Source organism: Panthera tigris, chromosome B4 (genome assembly GCF_018350195.1).
Source record: "Panthera tigris isolate Pti1 chromosome B4, P.tigris_Pti1_mat1.1, whole genome shotgun sequence".
Lineage (NCBI taxonomy): Eukaryota > Metazoa > Chordata > Mammalia > Carnivora > Felidae > Panthera > Panthera tigris.
The window spans coordinates 326,301-349,743 of NC_056666.1; the positions used below are offsets into that span (position 1 = coordinate 326,301).

A 23,443-nucleotide genomic window follows, 5' to 3' on the forward strand; every position below is an offset into this window, starting at 1 on the left:
TTGGAATGCAGCCTGTGTGGGTTCAGTTGATCGGACCTTGCAGGGTTGAGCTTCAGTAAGAGCTCTTGGAAGGGGTGTCCTGTCCCCTAGTCTGAAGCGTGACACGGTGGCTCTGGTCTCTGTCTCGCTCAAGGCTGAGTTAGGGCAGGTAAGCACAGGGTCCTGCCATGAGAACCAACTTAGCAGCAAGAATTCTCACTGGCGCTCACACTGACACAGATGATAAAGGATCCAGAACTGACATAAGATGCTTCTGGAATTATGTCAAGTGGAGAAGAGATAGGACAACTGGGGCCAAAAATGAAAAAAGAAATCTTCGCTTTGGTGTAAATATACTTCTCACCCTCAACTTGTAAAAAAAAAAAAAAAAAAAAAAGACAAACAAACAAACAAAACATAACCACTGTGGCAGGAACTACTCCTCCCCCCACCCCACCATAACCCTTCCTTGCCTGCTTTCACAGCAACCGATACCTGGGTTTATAGCGAGGCCCATACACACTCAGAACCAATATAAGGTTTCTAACTTTTCTTTCAGCCAGTGTGACCGTGTGACCGGACTTCGGGTGGCGGTACTTAAGTGTGCACAAGGCAACTCAGAAAACTTCATCTGCATCTTTCCTTTCCTCCTTTTTCTGTTTCTTCTCCGGCTGGCCAGAATGTGAAAACGATGGCTGGAGCTAGAGCAGCCACTTTTGACCCTGAGGTACCCTTAGGAACAGAATCCATGCAAAGTAGAACAAGACAGAAAGTGCTGGGGCCCCTGGAGGTTTCATTTCTTTTTTGTGAAAGAGAAGAAAAACCTAACTTGTTAAAAATACTGTTGTTTTGAGTTTCTGTACTCACGGCCAAACCTATTGTTAAAAATATTCTACAAAATACATTTCTTAAAATGTCAAAGCTCATACGCTAAGACTCAGGTTTATGGAGAAATAACATCTCTCTTCCTTCAATACTTACTTTTCCTGATTCCATCAGGGGCAAGCTGTGAGGAGAGCCTCTTTCCACTAAACGCACTCTACAAAGAGAAAGAGAAGGTATGACTTGGCCGTGTTCTTGAGCCTGTGGTTCCCTTCCTCCATACTTAGCACCTGCCTGGTCAGTGCTGGTCAGGCTGCTGGGGAGCACTGTCCAATGCAATGCACTGTTTAGATGTCCAAGGAAAAAGTGATCCCACAGCGGACAGTAGCTGTGCTCCAGCAGGAACACGGAGAGAGACACAGGAGGGGCCACAGAGAACAGAGGCAAAGTCCCGTTCGCCAATCATGCATGACCACCGGGAAAAGGATTCTGCCTTGACAGGAACCAGGACTCAACTCAGCACTTGCAGAAAAGGAAAGGCGTACGGGTTAGACTGGAGCGCGAATGAGCTGCCGGCCACGGGGATGGTGGCCCAGGTCCGCAGAGCACAGAATCTACCTTCTGAACCAGGTGCATCTGACCCCCACAAGGACTGGCCAATTTAGACGGCAAAACCTTTTAGAAAAGAAACTCTTTTCCACTAAAAAATACTTCATGGTGGTTTAATCTTAAGAACCGTGGATGACACTGGTGCTGGTCACAACCACAGCTGGCTAAACCCCCGCGGTGTTCTTTCTGCCATGGTACAAGACTGGGATGCTGTTCCTTCGCCTAGGGGGCACTTTTTGTTTACAGGGTGCCATGCTTGATACTAGGGATATTCGGGGCACAGCAGTGAGGGGTGCTGGAGGCTGTGTCTCTGTGTCCATGGAGGAGGGATGCTCACCACCCCTGAGCCACCCTCTGCGTGGTCACAGCCATCCTCCTGCTGAGTGGCACGTGCTCTGGAGACGGGAGGGGACAGGGGAGAGGGGCAGGAGGCCTCAGAGGGGACCCCTGGTCACAGTGTGGGGGCGCATGAGGCCCCCTCACAGCCGGCCTTTGCGGCACGTGCAAGTGGGATGCCACGGGGGCGGGAGGGTGGTCAGGGGCGGGGCCGGGAGGGAGAGCACCTGACCGGTGGCGGCAGCAACGCGATGATGCGCAAGAGCTCACCATCCCCAGTTCGGGCTGGACGACAGCCACTAAGATCTCTGGTGCTGGTCTTGGGAAAGGCTTTGATGCTGACGACAGCAAATGAGGGCTATCCAAGGAAAGCAGCCCAGATCTTACACACCGCTGCAACGGTTCTAGAACATGCCAACAGGCTTAATGACATGAAGCATCCAAGATAAATTACCCGATGCATCGACAGAACTGTAAGCGACAAATGCTCTCAGGACCCAGGCGGCATTGTGCTCACAGAGGCCGGGTCAGGAGGCTGGGACCGCTACCCTCAACTAAAGCCAAGCTCGTCTGAATGGTCAGGTGACGTGAACACGCCTGTGTCCAGTGGCTGGCCGCACAACTGTGGCTTCTGGATGTCAGCAACGAGCTACAGACGGAGAAAGCTGCAGGGACAGGAGGCTGACCTGGGTGGGAAATTGCGAGTCGTGTGGCTGGGGAAAGACAGAATGAAGGAGCAGGGGCCCAGAGGGGGTGGGCTTGGCATGAGGTCCCACCACCACACAGCCCGGTCTCCGCGCAAGCAGGGCTGCTGCCGTCTGGCTGGGGGTGGGCGGCGGGCCCGAGATGCGGCCGGGCTTCCCCACAGCCCAGCGGGTCAGGCTGGGCAGCAAAACTCCTAGCCAAAAGTTAGGGCTGTTTTGGACACACTCCCACTCTGCCAGCTGTCCACGCAAAGCCAGCACAACCTTAGGATGTGGGAAACCCCTGTCAGGCATTTTGGATGTATCCAGCAGCTGTGACTGCTGCATTAGGAGGGTGAGGACCCTGGACAGGGCACCTAGAGTCACAAATTGAGCCAGACGCTTGAAACAAGGAAACAAGAGCAATGTCCCCGGACTGTGCAATTTGGTGCCCAGGATGTCCATGGCTTTTCCTTCTCTCCCTCCATGCAGGCTTCTACCTCGGCCTGTGCCTGGACAATCTAGGGCGAGATGACACGGGCGTGGGTCTCCTCTAGCCAGTGGGGCTCCTGGCCACGTGCATGCTGGCTGGCATCTGCTTTGCCAGACGGTGGCCTCCTTGGCCCTCTTCCTGCTTGAAGAGTTTACACGTGTCCTGTCCTTCCCTGTACGGCCCTCAGCCTCTGAGAAAGCAGGCATTTCTTCTCAAATGTGGCAGAGAGGAGGATCTACCACGAGGAATTTCTTCTCTGGCCTTTGTTAGAGCTTCCCAGGAACGCAGGAATGGGGTGCTGGAATCACTCAGGGTTGCTCTGCTGTGAAAAAGTTACAGATCCTACTGGCAAATGCCACAGAGGATGGTCCTACATCCACATGAAAAATATCCAGAGAGTAAAATGAAAAATAAAACAGCCTTACGGAAAAAGGCAAGCTGTGTCCTCAAAGAGCCGGGATGCACATCTGCAGCCCATGGAAGGAGGAATCTTCCCCGCTTGTAAGAGAGATGCTGATACCGAGCGCTGGACGGGCTGCAGGGCGACAGCGGGCACCCGGGCGAAGCCCTGCTTGGCCTGACCTTCCCAGGGTGGGAGGGTGCTGCTCACGGGTCGGGTGAACTCCGTACATCCTGTGCACCTGCCAGGCAGGGTCCGTGAGATGCCCTGGGTGCTGTGCCGCCATCAGCACCGCTCTCTGGAAGCAGCCTGGATGGTCACAGCCAGACTGCAGCTCACGTGGGAGGCTGCAAAGGTGGGCGCCCTGCCCGAGAGTGGGCTTGGCTCCGTCCCACAGTGAAGTGAGATGGTAAACGGAACCCTGTCTCCCGGGAGGTTACAAAGAGACCGAGCCTATGATCAGATCATTCTCCGGCGGACTCGTGTGGACGTGGCAGAATCTGTCTGACACAATTCAGGACCTGATTAAACCTGTCAGCCCTGGGACCAGGATTTTCCGCCCCTTCCCTTGCTGCCCCCTGTCCACTGCTGCTGGCCGTCAGCGCACCTGCTTCCCCACCCCCCTCCAGCCCGCTGTGCGGCGTCAGGAAGGGCCTGCCTCCGACGCTTCCAAACTCAAGCACCAACCCTGGACTTCCGAAAACATGTTTTTCCCCCGAGGCTGTTAATACGGACTTGAAGTTTAGGCTTTCGCTAGAAAAGAAGAAACAGCAAGGTAGAAAGTTCACGTGGGGAGACCGGTCACTCCCTACACAATCCCTCCCTTGTGCGCTGTCCTTACTCCCATCTGAACCTCACCCTGCACAGCTGCAACCACCAGAGTGACGTCAAGGAGCTACAGACACAGGGTGCTGAAGCAGGAGGTCCGTCTGCAAAGGGCTCCTTCCTCTGGCCTTGTGGAAAAGGCTGGGGGGAGGGGCTGCTGCAACCTCACCACCCCCCAGCACGCTGCCCCCTCCTCTCCCTGACACAGGGTGACAAACCACGACTGTCACCCAGGGGAGGTGAGCACCTCCACCTGCACAGCTACCGTCACCCGCTGGCAGGGTGCCCATCACACCACCGGCTCAGGAGACGGGAAACAATCGAGAAATCACACTATCTGTCCCTGTAAGAATGATGGCAGCTGCCACCGCTGCTGCCAGAAATGTCACTTCAGGAACACGGACGAGACCAGTGCAGATGTGTCCTGAGGGGGGACAGACAGAGGCCGAGGGTGGGTACCCGTCCCTGCCAGCTGTGCCGCTGCCCGGCCCCGGCCACCCAGGGAGGTCTCCGTGACCTGGAGGGTGTGCAGCATCCACACCTCCCAACACCACGACCCGCTCTGCCACACCAGCCAGAGGAGGAAACGGGACCCCAGGTCTGCCCCCACACCTAGCATGCCACAGATGCACAGCTGCAAACTGGCGGCCTTCCAGGCCCACGTCTACACGGCAGCGTCTTCCAAAACAGCCTGAAGCATCTGAAAGACGGACTATAAGGCCGCTGGCACAAATTTTTCAGAATCCCAGGAGAGGGAGGGGAAGTTCCAAAACACGGGATGTCATGCATGTTCCGAACCCTGGCTTCAGTGACCCGAGGTGCTAGGGTCGGATTTTGTCCCCAGCTTCCCGGCAGCTGGGGCAAAGGGAGGAAAAATGAGACAAGTCTCACGGTCGGTCGAAGTCTGGATTCTAACAGCGTGGTGCTTCCTGAGCTGCTGGTGAAGCCCTACCAGAGAGGACCGCTAGGGGCACGAGGAAACCCCCAACAGAAGGGGCATCACGGTCATGCCCCCACAGGAGCGAGGCAACAGAACACTCCCCAAGCACTGCTGCCCCTAACGGAAGCTCTGCCCCGGAACCCGCGCTCAGAGCTCCGGGTCACACATAGCCCACGGCACTGCCACCAAGCCAGCAGTGGCAGGGGTGACGTGGAAGCCCAAAACCGCGTAAAGCCACCCAAAATGAGTGACACCAGGCACAAGAAAAGACGTGTTTATCTAACACAGCCACAGGACAAAGCAGTACCGAGCGTCCCAGGTGCCCCTTCTACAATCACGGGTCTAACACGCTCCTGCCCCCAAGGTCCCCTGCCACCACTGGGCCCAGACATTGGTCGGTGCAGTTCCTCGTCTCTCCCTCAGGCTGACGGGAGCCCAGACTCCTCCTCTTCTGGTGGGTCTGTCAGCAGACACCCCAGCCGGAGGTGCGGGCCAAGACCCCGTGTCCGCTCATAAGGCTTTGATGGCAAAGTCATCTGAGGAATTAACATGTTTCGACAGCAGTGTTTGATGCACAGGAAACCTGAAGGAACAGCTCAGCCTCTCTCTCTGGGCCCCCAGCAACGACCGCGGTCCTGGACACGCAAGCGCGCCGCGGTCCGGGAGCCAAACCAGCCCACGTCTCCTCAGCTTCTGGCTGACGACGGTCTTCTGGACCCCACAGGACAGCTGGCTCCCACGTCTCCTTAGCTCGTCCCCGCTGCTGCAGTCTCTCAGAACACCCTCGTGTTCCACGACCTTGGCAGCTGTGGGGGCAGGGGCAAGGTGCTGTGCAGGGCATCTGGCATTTCTCACGGGGTTACACCGCGGTTGTGAGCTGGGGGGGAAGCGCTCTCATCACGGGACACCCCCACCCGTGCCGACCCTGACCTGCCACGGGGCTGCCAGGTGCCTCACCGAGCGCCTCTCCCCATCCTCCCCACCGTCTAGGGAAAGATGTTGCTCTGCGTGCCCACATGGGCCTCGAGGGGGCTCACGACTCCCACTGCCACTGGCCAAGCTCACACCCCAGGAACATGGACTTAAGACAGGCTGTCCTTCTAACACAGGAAGTGCAAGAAGCTCAGGGCTGCGGGCTGGTAATGTGCCCCCAGGGAGACACAGAGATGTCTGCATGGAGCTGGGCGCTGAGAGGCACCGGGCAATGTGGGAGTCCCTCCGGCTGTTCCGGAGTTTGCTTCTACGCCCCACGGGACACCTCTGGTCCCTTTCTACGTCGATCCGCGTCTGTCAGAAGTGGTTCTGGCTCTGCTCCCTCCCACAGTAAGGGGTTAGTTAACTTACGTGCACCCTTCCCTTTTGAGAAAAGAGTGACCTGAAAAATCATTCCTGGACTTCATACGTTAAGAGTTTTGTTTTTAAAACTTTTTCTCTTTGAAAGTTATTTCAAAACGGTGGAAAACTTACAAAAATGAAAACAGTACAAAGAACTGTTTTAATATCCCTTACTCAGATTCACCCATTGCTAGCATTTTACTCATTTGCTTAACCATTTGTGTGCTCTCTGCCCTGCTCGCTCGCTCTCTCACTCACACACACATGCACACACGACCCTTTACTGCTAAGTACTTTAGTATGCATTTCCTACAACGATGGATATTCTCATACACAGTCACAGGACAGTTGCCAACTTAAGAACGTTAACATTGATCTGATATTTTCATCTGCGGTCCCCATTCCCCTTTTGTCCATTAGCCCAATAATGGCCATTACAGCACTTCCTGCGCCCCCACCCCCTCCCCAAGTATAGGACCTGCTCAGCACCACATTTTGCATTTGGTTGTAATGTCTCTTTAACCTCCATCAACGAGGAACATTTCCAAGCCCTTTCTGTCTTTATGAAATTGACATTTATAAAGAACACAGCCCCTGCCTTTTAAAAATGTCATTTAAAACCTTTTAACTCAAGATGGAACACATACCTAAATGCAAGAGGTAAAAGTATAAAAATGTTACAACAAAACATAGAGAGTAAAAGTTTTACAACATCGGGTCTGATAAAAAGAAAAAAAAAAGAAAAATCCCACGATACCAAGAGCACAGGCAGCGAAAGATGGATAAATTGGGCCACATCAAAATTAAAAGCTCTGTGACTGATAAAGTCAGCAGAACGAAAGGCGACTCATGGAATGGCACAAAATATGTGCAAGTCGTTTATCTGATAAGGGACTAATATCCAGAATATAAAGAAGTCCTACCACTCGAAAGTAAAATAATTTAATCAAGTTAGGCAAAGGACTGGAACAGACATTTCTTCAAAGGAGACACGTGAATGGCCAAGAAGCACGAGAAGATGCTCAACATCACTGGTCATCAGGGAAATGCAAATCACAAGTACAACGAGACACCGCTTCCCACCCACTGGGGTGGCTACTCTATCGAAACAGGAACGCTAACTGGCGTTGGCGACGATGCAGACACTGCTGGTGGGAACGTAAAATGGTGCAGCCACTGTGGAAAACGGCCTGGTGGTTCCTTGAAAAGGTAAAGATAGGACTACCCAACGACCCAGCAGTTCCACTTCTCAGTATATACCTAAAACGTTTGCAAGGAGAGTCTAGGAGAGGTAACTGCACACCCGTGTTTACGGCAGCTTCACTCACAATAGCAGACAGGTGGAAAGCACCCAAGTGCCCACCAGTGGATGACGGATCAGCAAAACATGGTCCATCCCTACAATGGAACGCTATTCACCCTTAAGACCCAAGGAATTCTGACACATGCTACGACACGGATGGGCCTTGAGGACATGCTGGGGAATGTGGTCAAAAAGATGTGACCACTCGTTGACCTGTGAGCTCGACCCGGGCACTCGGAGGCTTTTCACCCCTCCTCTGTCTTTGGAATGCGGGTTCCACGTGCCTTTCCTGCTCCCAGTGGCTGTTCCAAGGACATGGCCTTGGATGGTGACATGGTGCTGGGAATATGACTGAACTCAGTCGGGGCCTCTCTATAATCTTTTAAGATCTGGTGGGCAGATGTGGGGATGCAGTCGTCTGGCTGTCACCCAAGACAAGCCTCGAGGGGAACTCCCATGCTCCTTATAACTGCCACCTCCCTCACCCCCCTGGAGGGGCATCATCTTCCCTCGGGCCGTGCTGGGTTGCACCCGGGGAAGCTCCTGGGAGGGTTGTACACAACAGACACTACGCTCAGTAGAATAAGCCAGTCGCAGAAGGACAGACACCGTGTGATTCCACAGGTGAGGTACGCGAAGCAGTCTAATTCACAAAGACAGAAAGTGGAATGGGGGGGAGGGCTGGGGGCAGGGGAGTCAGTGCTTCACGGGGACGGAGCTCCGGTCTGGGAAGAAGGGGAAGTTCTGGAGGCGGATGGGGGGGAAGGGTGCACAGCAACGTGGACGTACTTAATGCAGCCGAACTGTGCACCTGAAGGTGGTACGAGGGTAGGTTCTCAGGTAAAATTTAATCATTTGGACATTATTTTGGGGACTCTAATTCGTCGGGTTCTCAACAGGGCTATGCCTGTCTGTCTGGAGGATCCTGTCTGGAGGTCCATCAGTCCACCTGGCTCCCCCAGGGTCTGTTCTGAGCTTGTCAGTTGTCCCTTTAAGCAGAATGTTCCAGCACACAAGGACGAAGGCAAGAGCACTCACCAAGCTGTACGCCTGCTTGCAGTTTTCTGTAAAATCACAGGTAAGCAGGAGGCGTGGGAGGAAGTCACATGTCACTTCAACAAGCTGACCACGAACAAATCCCATCATTTCGTGGCGCCTGTCACACACCCAGCCCTCAGCTCTGGCCCCGTGGTCCCTGCACCAGCCCTGAGCAGTGGTTGGGCCTGCGTCTGAGCAAGCAGCCAGGTTTTCCTCCACAAAAAGGCTATCAAAGAATGAGTTTACTGAAGCAAAGAGATGCTTCACTTCTAAGAAAAAGTATCTAGGATTCATTCCTTTTAAAATAACTTTCACTTTCTAATGAGACAGTGACTGAGTCTCTAATGAGACTGAGACAGTAATAGGACAGCCACAAGTGAAAGAATTAGGTGGATGCCCTTGGCTTTACATGGACATGTGAAACCTATTAAGATCCTATCATCAAATGGCATCCAAACATTTTGTTATGGTGGTTATTTTGTTAACAGTGAGAGCAGGGTAACTTAGCAGGATATAAAGACACAGATTGAATGAGCAGGCCAGGAAGAAAGAAAGAGGGTTTTCACAGGCCTGTATTTTTCCACACCTACCAAAACACACTACTGGCCATTTAATTAAATAACACGGCATGTGTGTGTACATTAACACGATGAGGAGGGAAGAGAGGACAAGGAGGTGACGGGGTGCTCACCTAACGGGGGACAGCCGGCATTTCCTTCTGAGCAGTTCGTCTAAGGGAGCAGGTACAGTAAGAACAGAGGCCCCACCCTTTGCGGGGGTTCTGCCGGACCCTTTCTCCTTCTCGAGGCCTGAGATCATGACCACGCGTGAGGGGGCCTTACCCATGCCACAGAGCTCCTACCAGCTGGCAGTGACGGACCCCCTGCATGGCATGCCCAGGAGGGGCTCAAGGCACTCTGGCCACGCGGGCTCACAGCTCACGAGTAATCGGGAGACTGTGAACAACTTCTTCTGGAAAAAGAAACTGCAGGAGGCGGCTCTCTGCGGTGGGAGATTTCCCCCATGGAACAGGCAGGAAGTGAACTGAGTCCCTCAACTGTCAGAGAAGAAACACAGCGCTGGTAACACGGTGGCTGTGAGAACAGATGTCTGATTTTAGGGCAGGGTGGCCAGATTCAGCATATAAAAATACAGGACACTTGGTTAAATGTGAATTTCAGATCAACAATGATTTTTAGAGTACATGTCTATCCATGCATATTTGGGACATACTTGTCCTAAAAAAATTATTCCTCTTTTATCTGAAATTCGAATCTAACTGGCTGTCCTGTATTTTATGTGCAACTCCAATTTACAGGATTTGGTGGTGGTCTTCAGGGTAAGATTTAATGAATAAGCCCGTGGAACAAAAACTAGTCATTATGTTACTTATTTTTTATTTGTATTTAATTATTTAAATTTGGTCTTTACTGAAAAAAGACCCCAGAACAGTTTCTCAGAAGAACCTAAGATGTTCTAGAAAAGTAAAGGAACATTTAATCAGAAGTCAACAGTGTGTTGAATTGCGGAAGGGACTCAAAAATCTGTCCCAATCATTCAGAACTGGGTGGGAAGGGGAGGCCAGAAAGAGGGCTGGAACTGGCATGTTCCTCCGGAACTCCCTCCCTCGTGCTGGGGACGAGGGCCCAGGAGGTTCAGGGACTGGGTCTCAGGTCACACTTCCAGGTGGTGGCAGAACTGTGCCCAGGTCTCAGTGCCTCAGTTTGTGGTTCCTCCTTTTCCTCTCAGGATCTCCTGACGGGACAGCAGGTGTCAGAACGGGGTACAAAGAGCAGAAACAGCACTGGGTTTAAAAGGGGTACAGTCTCTAAGGGATGACGGATGGGGGAAAGTAAATAAAGCAAGCAGTCAAGGGGAAGAGCCTGCCTCCCCCATCTCCTGAAGTTTCCTTAGTGCGAGGCTGGGATGCTGCCCTGCCTCCCACACCTGCCCAGGGCCTCCTCAGATATGGCTTCGGGGCTCTCTGCCTGCACACCCAGCCCAGAAGGAGATTTCGAGAGGCTGTGTACATTGGGTTGGACTCTGAAGAGAGGAGAAGGAGACAAAAGGGAATAATGTCTTTTTTTTTTTTAATGTTTATTTTTGAGACAGAGAGAGACAGAGCATGAATGGGGGAGGGTCTGAGAGAGAGGGAGACACAGAATCCGAAACAGGCTCCAGGCTCTGAGCGGTCAGCAGAGAGCCCAATGCGGGGCTCGAACTCACAGACGGCGAGATCGTGACCTGAGCTGAAGTCGGACACTTAACTGACTGAGCCACCCAGGCGCCCCAGGAATAATGTCTTTTTAAGGAAGCCACAAACTCCAGAGAAGATTTTGGCCTTACAGGGTAGATGGAGACTGGAAATTCACCCCGAAATTACCATGTAAGGGACACTTTGCAAAGTGTGAACTCTTCTTTTTTTTATCCAGTTATTTCCAGAGGTAAAGTCGTCTGATTTTCAAGAATACTCTGTAAGAAGTATTTCAGGAATGCACAAAACCCACACCACAACTCTGATCAATTAAATCTTCGATTATTAAGCAGCCACTTAGTTGGCTAAACAATGAATTCAAAGAGCGTGTGCCTGCCTGCAGACAGCCAGAAGCAGAAATAAGGGTGGACGATACATACTAGTAGGTGAAAAAGCCAATCTGTAACTACATATACAAGCTCCTATCTATCTATCTATACACCCTCAAGAACGATACGTTGTTTACACGGATGAAATTATTTGATCATCACAATGCTTCTACGATGTAGGTACCCTTGTTTCTGTGTGACACGCAGGGAACAGAACACAAAGAACACACGTGCTCAGGCTCACCTGCCACAGGGGTGGCCACGAACCCAGGAGGAACAGGTCCTGCGTCCAACTGAACGGCAGGGAAACTATTGTGTCATCTGCTTCCAGGCAGAACCTCTGGGGTTAGCTCAGTCCACAAAGGGTCTGGGCAAGTCAGGTGCCCGGCACACCTCCTGGACAGCCACAGAGGACCGTGGGACCAGAAATCAGAGATTCAGTAAGAAGTGTAATGTGAGGTTCCGCGAAGAAGCTCACGCCAATCATACCAGGAGCCAATCAAAAGAAGGGTCTCATTCCAGCTGGTCTGTCTTCATCCAGCCCCCTCCTGCCACAGACTGAGTCAAAAGCTCACCTGTGCACTTCTGTTCTGTGCCTACTTCCCAGGGGATCCTGACCCTTGGTTAACCACTGACCAGGGATTAATGGACTATCCTTGCTTTCCTGAGACTTAGCACTTCGGGTTGGGAGGAGTAAGGAAGCTAAGAAAGCTTTATGATAACATTGTATCCATAAGATGAAACTCCTAAAACTATTACTTTAAGTGCTGAAAAATTTTTTCCCCTCGTCCTATCTCAAGTCTGCAAAATCCAAGTGCTTAAGATCCAATTAGAGGTGACTGAGAGACCATGAATTCATCTTACACGAACATATTAGAAACAATATTTTAAAAACACTTTTAAGTAGTCCCAAAGCCATGCCATCATTTCCCTTGTGCACAGTGGAACTAAATTTGTTCCAGAAGTAGGAGCAGGATTATCCTTGCCACTTGAGGCAAAAATGTTCTCCATGGTGACCTCCCAAACACTGTGGTTCATAGAAAACAATGGGAATTAAAAACAGAGGCAGAGGAGCGCCTGGGGGGGCTCAGCTGGTTAAATGTCCGACTTCAGCTCAGGTCATGATCTCACAGTTCCTGAGTTCGAGCCCCGCATCAGGCTCTGCGCTGACAGCTCAGAGCCTGGAGCCTGCTTCGGATTGTTGTCTCCCTCTCTCTGCCCTTCCCCTGCTTGTGCGCTCGCGCGCTCGCGCGCTCGCGCTCTCTCTCTCTCTCTCAAAACTAAACATTAAAAAAATCAAAATAAATAAAAAAATAGACACAGAAAGTCCAGTACAAATCAAATCAATTTGGGAAATCTATTTGATCACAGGTTTCCACAATGTGGCTGTCCTTTGTCACCTGTCTTTCCATGCGTGCATATGCGAATGCAGTCTCTTTCTGGGGATACTGCACTTAACACGCTGACAGGCTAACCCTCTCCAAGTTAATTAGATCATAATTACGTAGGTGCCCTGGGGCTCCCAGTGAGTGTTCTAGAGCAGCAGGAAGAGTAATTAATCCCACAACTGAATCTTCATACAGTGGAAGTCAGGACAAGAGCCCCATTTTTTTTTTTTTTTACACTAATGGTGACAAGACAGAGAGTCAATATTTTCAAAGCTCTGTTTCACCTGCGCCCCGCCGGGACCCCCGGTCACCCTGGTGCTGTGGCCCCACGGGTCCCTGGGAAGGCTGGCTTTACCACACCCCCTCTGAGCACAGGGACACTGAGGTCACAGGGCCTGCCCAGAGGTGAACCCCGTTCACTTGGACCGCAGAGCCTCTCCGTCGCCATCAGCTGCAGCGTAGGGCACACGTGTTACATGTTGACAAAGGTCAGAAGTGAGGCTAGACACTTGACGCTGGAGGACAGCTTCTCTAGGGAATATTCAGGGTTGATGGTGTTTGAATTGGACTGGACTTGAAAGTCGGGGGTTGGCGTGGAGACCGGAGGCCCCGGGGGCACGGCTCACCGCACAGGAGGAGAATCGGCCCAGGAGGCAGGAGCCTGACAGGTGAGGAGGGGGAGGTGCCACGGAGGTTTTCTGCTTCAGAGAAGCAGGGCCCGGGCGGCACCCTGACCGGCCCACAGCCTGGCTGGAAGGTCGATTACAGGTCACAGGTCGTGGGAAGTCGGCCCTCGGGAAGAGGCAGCGAAGGACCCTGAGAAAGCGCCCGCAGGGAGGCTCCGGGGACAGGCCTCGCTGCAGGAGTGGCTCCGTCAGGTTCCAGGGCCTCTTGGCTTTGGTTTCTGGAAGTCAAACGCGGAAAGAGGGGCAGGGGAGCTCAGTCCAGCACAAAACTTTTGGGGTCTGAAGGCCTCCCTCAGCTCTGGGCCACCTGTGTCTTTGGATGGCAGGGGAGAGAGGCGAGGACGTGAGACAGCGTGACTGGCGGGCGGGCGGCCAAACCAGAGCGACAAGGGTGCAGCCCCGGGCTCTCCTGGGAGCGGCCTGGGCAGGGCACACGCGGGCGCCTCCGGTGCATCCTGACCCCGGCAGCCAGCTGGGCGCCCCGACACGAATCCACGTGACCACGGGCCATGGTGATCAGCAGCACCACCTAGTTCTCTCTGTAACGTGCGACTGCCAGCAGGTTCACGAGGACGTTTCCTTCATTTTCAGATGACCTCATCAGAGAAAAGCACCTGAGATTACAGGTTAGGACAGAAGTGTCACCTAAGAGGCCGCCGGACTCCAGGGTCGGAGAGCCAGTAAGTCTCCACGGAGCGCTTCCTGCATCTGAGGCGCCCCCCACCCCCCTCAGCCATGCCCCCACTCCTGATTCTACCTCATGTTGCCTCGTGGCACGTTTCCTCCACGGAAAGATATGCCGAGGACCTTGGAAGGCAAGGTCACGGGCACTGCAGGGAGTGCCTACCGTTCTGCTCTTCTCCAGGAAAGAAAACTCAGCCCCCGAGTCCCACCACCCCTGATGCTCTGGGACCCGTGGACACAAGATGACAGCCTCTGCTCTGATGGCTCCGTGACTGCAGGCCACCCTCCTGGGGGAAAGGGCCGTGGTTTGACCCAGGTGTTTGCTCCCCGTGTGTTTCGAGCTCCAGGCCACACACAAAACGGTGTGTTACTCAAACAGGGATTCTTGGACGAGCCCCCGTCCAAGAAGGTATAAGAGGCATAATAATATCACAATTTTATTTCCAGGTTACTTTTCTAGGGGGGAAAGTCTATTTGTCCTAAAGCCCAGAAGTTACTACGTGAAAACGCGTATATGCCCTTGGAGCAAGTTACGTGAACGCTTCGAAGCCAAGTTTCTGAACCATGAAGATGCTCCAGATGAGACTTCGTGGCGGGGTAGCCGGCGAGGGGGCAGTGGGCATGTGCTAGTCTCTGCCCTCGGCCTCCGGGAGGGGCCTCCGCCAGAGGGCTCTAACCTTGGTGCCCCTTGAACAGAAGGGTCTGAAACGAGGGCCCCGGGCGCCAGGTGGGACGTGGCTGGCTGAACACAGGTGGTGCCTCCCAACATCAGCCCATTGCGATCGCACGTGGGGGGCTGACTGTGCCCAACAGGAGAGTTTCGTCTGTGTCCCCAGCCCCCATCTCCTGGATGCCGGCCACCCTACTCCCCAAACTGTGCTCAGCAGGCACAGCCCAACATCCACGGGGCACAAGCCCCGTTGGGAATGCCCACGAGAGTCGGGGTGGTCCTCTCCAGGCTGGCTGGCGCGTGCACGGGCCGCCCCTCAGTCTCCACAAGCCCGCTCCCAACACACCCACACGACGACTCCGTGTTCCTCCAGGAGCACGCCCAGGCCACCAGCTGTGACCATGAACTCCATTCTTCCCACTGTTGTACAGCACGAGGACACACATTCGTAGGCAAGGGAAGGAGACACGCGGCCTCTGGCCATCACCACACATCCATCGGCCCCCACTGGTCATTTATGGGTCACACCGTATGAGGCCTACGCTCACTTGTCCCATTGCAACAACGACCGGGCATGTCCCTCGTTACCAAAAAGAAACAGTCTATTTGAGGGGGAGTCTGTAGGAAAGACAGTGCATCCTCCTCCTGGCTGGGGAGGAAATTCCCGGGAAATTCTCCTTCAGCGCATCCTCCTCCTGGCTGGGGAGGAAATTCCCGGGAAGGTCCTCACCTTGCTTCCACGCCCCCCACTGCCCCCTCCCAGTCTGAGGCAAACTTACAAAGGACCCCCTTTCATTTCTGCTCAAGGCTGCTTGGGAAGCTGCACAGAAGGTAACTTCAGTCCTGTTTTAATTTTCCACAGAAACGTCTTCACAGAAAATTACAATTCAAGTAAAGGAACGTGGGCGGAGCACTGGGGACTTGAAAAGGTGTGACTCTGTCCCCAGCCAGAATGGTGAAGGAAGAGCAGCATGTGTGGTCACCCCCCCCCCCCGCCCCTACCCCCCGTTGCAGACCTCAGGGTCCAGGCACAGAGTCGCCTGCCCCGCGGGAACAGAGCACAAGCGGAGGGATGCCGCGGCTCAGGCTGGCCCAGCTCTCCTGCTTGGCTCGGGGCCACCATGCTCAGACAGGACGGACACCGAGCTCCTTCCCCCTCTCGACAGCCCTGCACGCGGGGCCATCAAGACACAAACCCGGAAGCTCATCGTACCTGTCGTGCCTCAGAGCTCGCATGTCAACATACACGGTGGTTGGGTCAGGTCCCGAGGTCCCCTGCAAGCAAGGAGACAGTGCGGTTAGCTCAAGTTTGTGCGGGAGGAACCGGGGCTGTGCTTCCTACCAGTTAGTGAGCATTTCTTTGCTAAAACCTCAAACTAAAAGCACTAAGTGCACAATTCCCTCCAAGATGCCTGCTAACTTCCAGTCTGATAACCTCAGTTCTGAAAGGAACACCTTACTAGGATTATGCTGGACTTCCACACAGCTGAACTATCAGTCACATTTACAAAAATAAGAAGGAAAAGACACGTGCCACACGTCTTGCGCAACGGAAAAGGGCTGGAACTGCCCAGACGTCTGGCTAGCAGGCTGTCAGGGATAGGAAGCCTCGTTTGCTGAGAAGTTGCTACCACAGGCACCCCAAAAGATGTATTTTTAGAGGTCAGGATGTAGAAGCAGAACACATGACACGAACTCACAGCTCGAGAAGGAAACTCTGCTTGTGCCCTGGCTCTCCTCCAGCAGAGGGAGGTCATCTTTGTCTGGGACATAGGTCAGGGAGGCTGTGTGTGTGTGTCAACAGCCCAGTGAGCCCGGGAGCACCCTGTGAACTGCGCTATCTAACACAGGGGGGCCCACAGATCTTCTCTCGGCACCGTGAATCCCTCCACAACATGCTGGGTTGACTTCTCACCAGCGATTTCTACGTAAGAGCTACGTAATTAAAGCTATATTACAAACCCAAATTCTACCTCTGTTTTCTTGGGAAGGCAATGTGGTACCTTGGGTAGAAAAAGATGGGGCCCAAAACACGTTTCCAAAAAGTGCCACAGCCCTCACAACTTATTTGAAGAAGTATGCTAAAATTCCCCAGCGGCAGATCTTAACCATGTGCCGCACGGGACTAAGATAAAGACACCTCCGTTAAAACGTGCTGCTCCTACCCCTCCTGGTCACGGTCTCCCCCCGCAGACATGGGGAGCAGCCCACGCAGCCGGCCTCGGCAGGAGCTTCCACCCCGTGTGATGCAGACCTGGGACTCCCCGGGGGAGCCGTGTCACAGACCAGCGCTGGGTGGGGAAGGGCTCTGACGTTCTGAGTAACGCAGAACACAGCGCCACAGAAGGCCGATTCAGAAGTAAACAAGTCAGGAAACGGGTCACTAAACACAGGAAGTGGAGCAAAACGGACAGAACCCCCAAACCGGCAGGGAAACCACTGACTGTGTACACGGAAGTGTCTGTCGCGAGTGCGCGACGTTCGAAGAGGTCTGGGAGAGCAGGTCATGCCGGGTGCCAGTCCTCCGCCCGCGGCCCGCACACCCCAGCCAGGCTCCGCACTCCACTTCTAGTCTGTCCCACCGCTGGAAGCTGACCAGACGGCGGGGAGGGGGGCACTGGTGTGGACGTACAGGAAGGTCCCCTACCTGCTCGGCCGCCTTCCACAGCCTGTGGGGCTACAGCAGCAGGGCGGGAACAAGAAGAAAGGAGAGAACGCCACACCAACAGGACCACAGGGAAGCGACACACAGACACGCAAACAGAACAACCCAACAATTAAAATGGGATGAGGAAGGGGGGGTGGGGAGGAGAACGCAAAAAGCAGGGAACAAAGTAAAAAGAAGATCAAAAACAATGTCAAATATGGAAATCGTTAAAATCAATCACTGTACCATTAAAGGCTAAAGAAAAAAAAAAAAGAAAAAAATCTTAGATGTCAACATACCCACAGAGCAACGGAAGAGAGCCACAGAATGACTGATCATGGACACACAGACCCGAGTAGTTTCTTTCATACGTGAGGTCGATGGTATTACCAGACAGTTTAATTTTACGGTGCTCTAAGTTTCTTTTCTTTTCTGAGGCAATTGGAAATATGAATCTTACTGGCCCAATCTGTTGAACGTTCCCTCACTGAAACACGGTTGCCCCTTGAACAGCACGGGTCTAAACTAGGCAGGGTAGCTTCCATGCGGGCTGCTTCAGAGAAATACAGGGCAGTGCTGCTAACGTATTTCCTTTCCCCTCATGATTTTCTTAGTAACGTTTTTGTTTCTCTAGCTTGCTCTACTGCAAGAATACAGTATATAATACCCATAATACACAAAATAGGTGCTAACTGGCTGTCTGTGGTATCACCAAGGCTTCTGGTCAACAGCAGGCTATTAGTAAATTTGGGGGGAGTCCAAAGTTCTGTGAGTTTTCCACTGTGCGGGGGTCTGCACCCCTAAGCCCCCACGTTGTTCAAGGTCCACTGCAGCCCTAAGTCTCCCAAGACAATCACGAAGGAGAGCCTGGACACGTTTACATCTAAAATCAGGGTGCCTAGCCCTGCTCATCCACAAGGCAGGATGCAAGAGGCCAAAGTACACTTGAAGCATGAAGGAACCAAGCACCAGGCTTGCACAGGGTCCAGGTCAGCTGTCTGATGAGGGTTTTCCCAGGACCCTGGGTCAACCCCTCAAAGACACTGCCTTCCATTTTTCTCTCATCTTCCATGATTTTGGTGCCCGCCTCTACCCCTTTTAAATGACCTACACTGGCATGACAGAAACACTCCAGAAAGCGCCTGGAGTCAGCTCCCGTGGTGCCACGTGTTTCCCCAGGTGACCGAGGGGTCTGATCCGATGTGCCCAGAAGCACAGAGTGGACACCATCCCACGAGCACTGCGCTGACGTACAGCCACTGGCGCCAACCCCACCCCGCAACCACCACTTCTAGCCAGACTCCACGACAGCAGCAATAAAAAGTAGTCATCAGCTGGGTTTCCTGGGCTGTGGGCAGTGGCACACAAAGCCAGACTGGAAAGCTATCACCGCTCAACACGGAGGCGGGGCGAGCCTGTAAAAACAGCAACGGTGCCAGGTTTAAAACAAGGCTTCCCTGCTCCTGTCACTGCCTCCCACTGGTATCTACGGCTGCTGCCTTCTTGACAGGGAGCTGACGTAGGACACGAAGAAAGACCCAGGTAAAGGCATGTGCGCTTCAAAGGAACCCAGGACTTGGGATCTATTCCAGCCGAATGCAATGTTTTAAATAAATCCCTTCACGATTCCTTGAATCGCAAACATATTTTTTTTATTCTCAAGTTAATGAACATACAGTGCAGTCTTGGCTTCAGGAGGAGGACCCAGTGATTCACCTCTTACATATAACACCCAGTGCTCACCCCAGCAAGTGCCCTCCTTAATGCCCATCACCGAGTTAGCCCATCCCTCACCCCCCCCCCATCAACCCCCAGTTTGTTCTCTGTATTTAAAAGTCTAACTGGAGCAAAATAAGCCCATACTCTCTCTAAATTATTTTAATTCACAGATTTTGTTGCGATTGCTCAAGGCAGTATTTCGGAGAACAATACGTATGACTAGGAATGGATTTTCCAACTTGTGTAAGCACAGAAGGAACAATTCAGCACCAGGAGCAAAAGTGGTGTACTACATTAACGAGGGCTATGGGAAGGAATAGGTAAAGGGTTAGTATATAGGTGTTTCCAAACTTCAAAAGCCCTAAGGTACACAGATTCGAGATTTCAAGATACATATGAGGGACCGTACATCTAGCAAAATTTCCTCACTGTCACAAAATTAATTTCACTTTGCCAAAGGATGCAAGCTGGAGCTTTAAGGAGATCCCAAATGGGTAAAAGTGCCCTCAAGAATTTAGAGATCATCAAGCAGAAAGCACCGGCAGGAAAGAAAATGCACCCATTCCAATCAAGCTTATTCAGAAATGAAAACAAAGCATGTTTAAATTTTAAGTTAATCAGGAAAAAGGACTCACTCTAAGGTTCCACTGTACAATAGACATGTCATGTACAGACATATTCATACTAAAACTCATTTTTTCTAGAGGTACAGTTATCAGTCAGGCATTAAGCACTAATTGAACAAATGAGTTATATCTCAATGTCAGCTAAAGATATACAGACTCACACCCTGAACAAAACTCCGACAAGGAACTTACTTTGAATGCTTCAGCCAGGCAGTGCTTAACTAATAAGCAACTCACACACCACAGTTAGCACAATCTAATATTAGCACACAGCCCCTTAAAGCTGAAAGTAATAAATTCCTTAAAGCCTAAGTAATAAACTGCTCACTGGAAATGTGTGGAACACAGTCACAATTCCAAAGCACTGATGTTGAGCATATCTACTGTGCTACGTGTTGGAGGAAGTTTTCCATAAATGGAGGTCATGGAAGGCAGGTTCCCAGGGTGGGTTCCGGGGAGCATGCAGGGGCATCTGGGCACAGCACAGGGGCTCATCACTGGCCACTCTGGCAGCTGAATTTGGAGCAGGGTTCCTGCCTGCAGGACCCCAGCCAGGATGTTTGGCCCTCCAAGCAAATCTGTGTATTAACAATGATTTCTTCAACATTTTAATTGAGGTATAATTTACACACAACAAAATACACAAGTTTTTCATATCTGGTTACGTGAATTCTGACAACCGTATACACCCCTGTAACTACCACCCCAGGCAGTGTATACAAATTCCCTCACTCCATACCCTAAGAGGCTACAGCTTTGAGATTTCTAACACCACAGACTAGTTTAACCTGTCATTGGACTTCATACAAAGTAATACAGTGCGTACTGAGTCTTGCTTCTTTCACTGAACATGAGGATTCTGGAGTCCTCCGTTGCACCAGCAGCTCGCTCCTCCAAGATCTGGGGGAAGTATCGTGTGAGTAAGTCCTCTATCACACATTCTTGTATCCTGCTGCTGTTGAACATTTGGGTTATTTCCAGTTCCGGGCTGTCATGAAAAAGCTTGTACAAATATGTTTGTAGACGTGTTTTAATATCTTTTGGGCGCGCACGGAGACATGCTGGCTCACGGGGCTGAAATGCACTTATAAAAATTGCTCGATGTGTCTCCAACCAGCAACGAATAAGGATTCTAGTTGGTTCGCAGCTTTACCAACATTTAGTGCTGTCAGCCTTTTGGATTTTAATTATTCTAGGAGGTGATAAATGGAATCACCAAATTTTTTTTTTTGGTAGTGAAAAATCACAATTTCAATTGAATACGGCATGTTGTGCTTTGACTCGTTTCCTTTTTCTTCGAGGTAGGAAGGACTTCAGGAATTACACAGAGTATGGAATGCTTCCCAGATCCACAGGTCACCCCGCAGGGGCTGTGCTCACCGGTTTGGTATTGTCCTGATTTTAGAGCATGTGCTGTCTACACAAGCACACCACAGGGTTGTAATCCGCACTTTCCTGATGACTACAGATGCTGACCATGTTCTATGCACTCATTGGACCTTTGTACAGCTCCTTCTGTGAAGTGCTCATTTGAGTCTTTTGCTGCTTATTTTAATAGGTTTCCTTTTTGTTGTTGTTGTTTTTAAAATATATAAACACAAGTCCTTTGTCAGATATGTTATTACAAATATACTTTCCCAGTCTGTATGTCTTCTATTAATTTTCTTTAATATATTAAAATTAATTTTAACTTTGATAAAGTCCAGTAAATTGTTTTTCTTTTATGCTTAGTGTTTTGTGCCCTAAGAAATCTTTCTATATCCCCCATCATAGTCTTTTTGTATCTCCTCGAAGCTTTATTCTAATTTTTTAATGTTTATCCATTTTTGAGAGAGCTTGAGTGGGGGAGGGGCAGAGAGAGAGAGAGAGAGAGAGAGAGAGAGAGAGAGAGAGAGAGAGAGAGAGAGAGAATTCGGAGCAGGCTCCAGGCTCTGCACTGTCAGCACAGAGCCCAATGCGGGGCTCGAACTCACTAACTGTGACTTGACCCAAAGTCGGATGCCTAATCAACTGAGCCACTCAGGCGCCCCTGGAAGCTGTGTTCTACAAGTTTCATTATGGACGTTCATGTCTATGATCCACCTAGAGCTGAATTTTATGTATTGTCCGAGAAAGGGATTGAGGTCACTCATACCCATATAAATCTTCAGTCGTTCCAGGGCCATTGGTCAAAAAACCTTTTCTTTCCCTGTTCAATGGACTTGGTAACATGGTGGGTCTATTTCTGGATTCTTTTTTTTTTTTTCAGGTTACTTTGTTTTTGATGTTTTGCTTTTCCCTGCAGGTCTCCCTCGATGCCACTATCACATTGTGTCGATCACCACAGCTTTAGAGCGAGTTTTGAAATCAGATAGGTAAGTCCTTCCAACACTGTTCTTTTTCAAGACTGGTTATCCTGTTTCACAATTCTGTAACAGCTTTAGAACCATTTTGTCACTTTCTTCAGGAAAGCCTTCTTAGATTTTGATGAGACTGATCAATTTGGGGGGAAAAAAGTAATCATAAAAATACTGAGTCTCCCACCCCATGAATATGGTGCATCCATGCATTTATTAGAATTTCATTTCTTTCAGCAATATTTTGTGATTTTAGTGTACACCTTTAAGTGTGCCTTTCATTCTTAAGTACTTGCCGTTTTGGGTATTACTATAAATGGCATTTTAAAAATTTCATTCTCTGGTTGTTCATTGCTACTCTATAGAAATACTGTATTTTTATTGTATTTTAAATCCCGTATAGTTAACATATAGTGTTATATTAGTTTCAGGTGTACAATACAGTGATTCAACAGTTTCACACAATACCTGGTGCCCATCACAAGTGCATCCTTAATCCCCATCACCCACCCCCACCTCCCCTCTGACAACCGTCAGACGCTCTCTATAGTTAAGAGTTAGTGTTTTGGGGGGGAACCTGGGTGGCTCAGTCAGTTAAGGGTCTGACTCTTGATTTTCACGCAGGTCATGATTTCAGGTTGATGGGATCGAGCCCTGAGTCAGGCTCTGCACGGAGCACAGAGATTGCTTGAGATCCTCTCTCTCCCTGCTATCCCTCCCCTGCTCATGCTCTTGCTCTTTCTCTCTCTCTCAAAAAAAAATTCTGTGTTCTGGGTTGTCTTTCCCCTCCCCTCGCCATGTTAGTTTGTTTCTTAAATTCCACATATGGATGAACTCATATGGTATGTGTCTTTCACTGACTTATTTCAGTTAGAATATCCTCCAGGATCCATCCATGTTGCTGCAAATGTCAAGATTTCATTCCTTTTTATGGCTAGTATTCCATTGTGTGTGTGTATGTACATATATACCACATACTATCTTCTTTATTCATCTACTAATGGACACTTGAGCTGTTCCCATATTTTGGCTACTGTAAATAACACTGCCATAAACATCAGGATGCATAGAAATACAATTTTTTATGTCTAAACTTAAAAAGATTATTTTTTAATTTACACCCAAGTTAGTTACCGTACAGGGCAACAATGATTTCAGGAGTAGATTCCTTAATGCCCCTTACCCATTTAGCCCATCCCCCCTCCCACAACCCCTCTAGCAACTCTCTGCTTGTTCTCTGTATTTAAGAGTCTCTTGTGTTTTGTCCCCCTCCCTATTTTATATTATTTTTGCTTCCCTTCCCTTATGTTCATCTGTTTTGTATCTTAAAGTCCTTATATG

General features: G+C 50.9%; 1 protein-coding gene across 1 annotated transcript in view; it reads right to left on the reverse strand.

Annotated features, from left to right (window-relative positions):
* The window catches only part of DIP2C (disco interacting protein 2 homolog C), a 412,351-nt gene that overhangs the window by 11,883 nt on the left and 377,025 nt on the right, over nt 1-23,443 (reverse strand). The window contains 2 exon segments of the mRNA XM_042990907.1: nt 961-1,018; nt 15,988-16,049. Coding sequence (XP_042846841.1) covers nt 961-1,018; nt 15,988-16,049 — 120 coding nt within the window.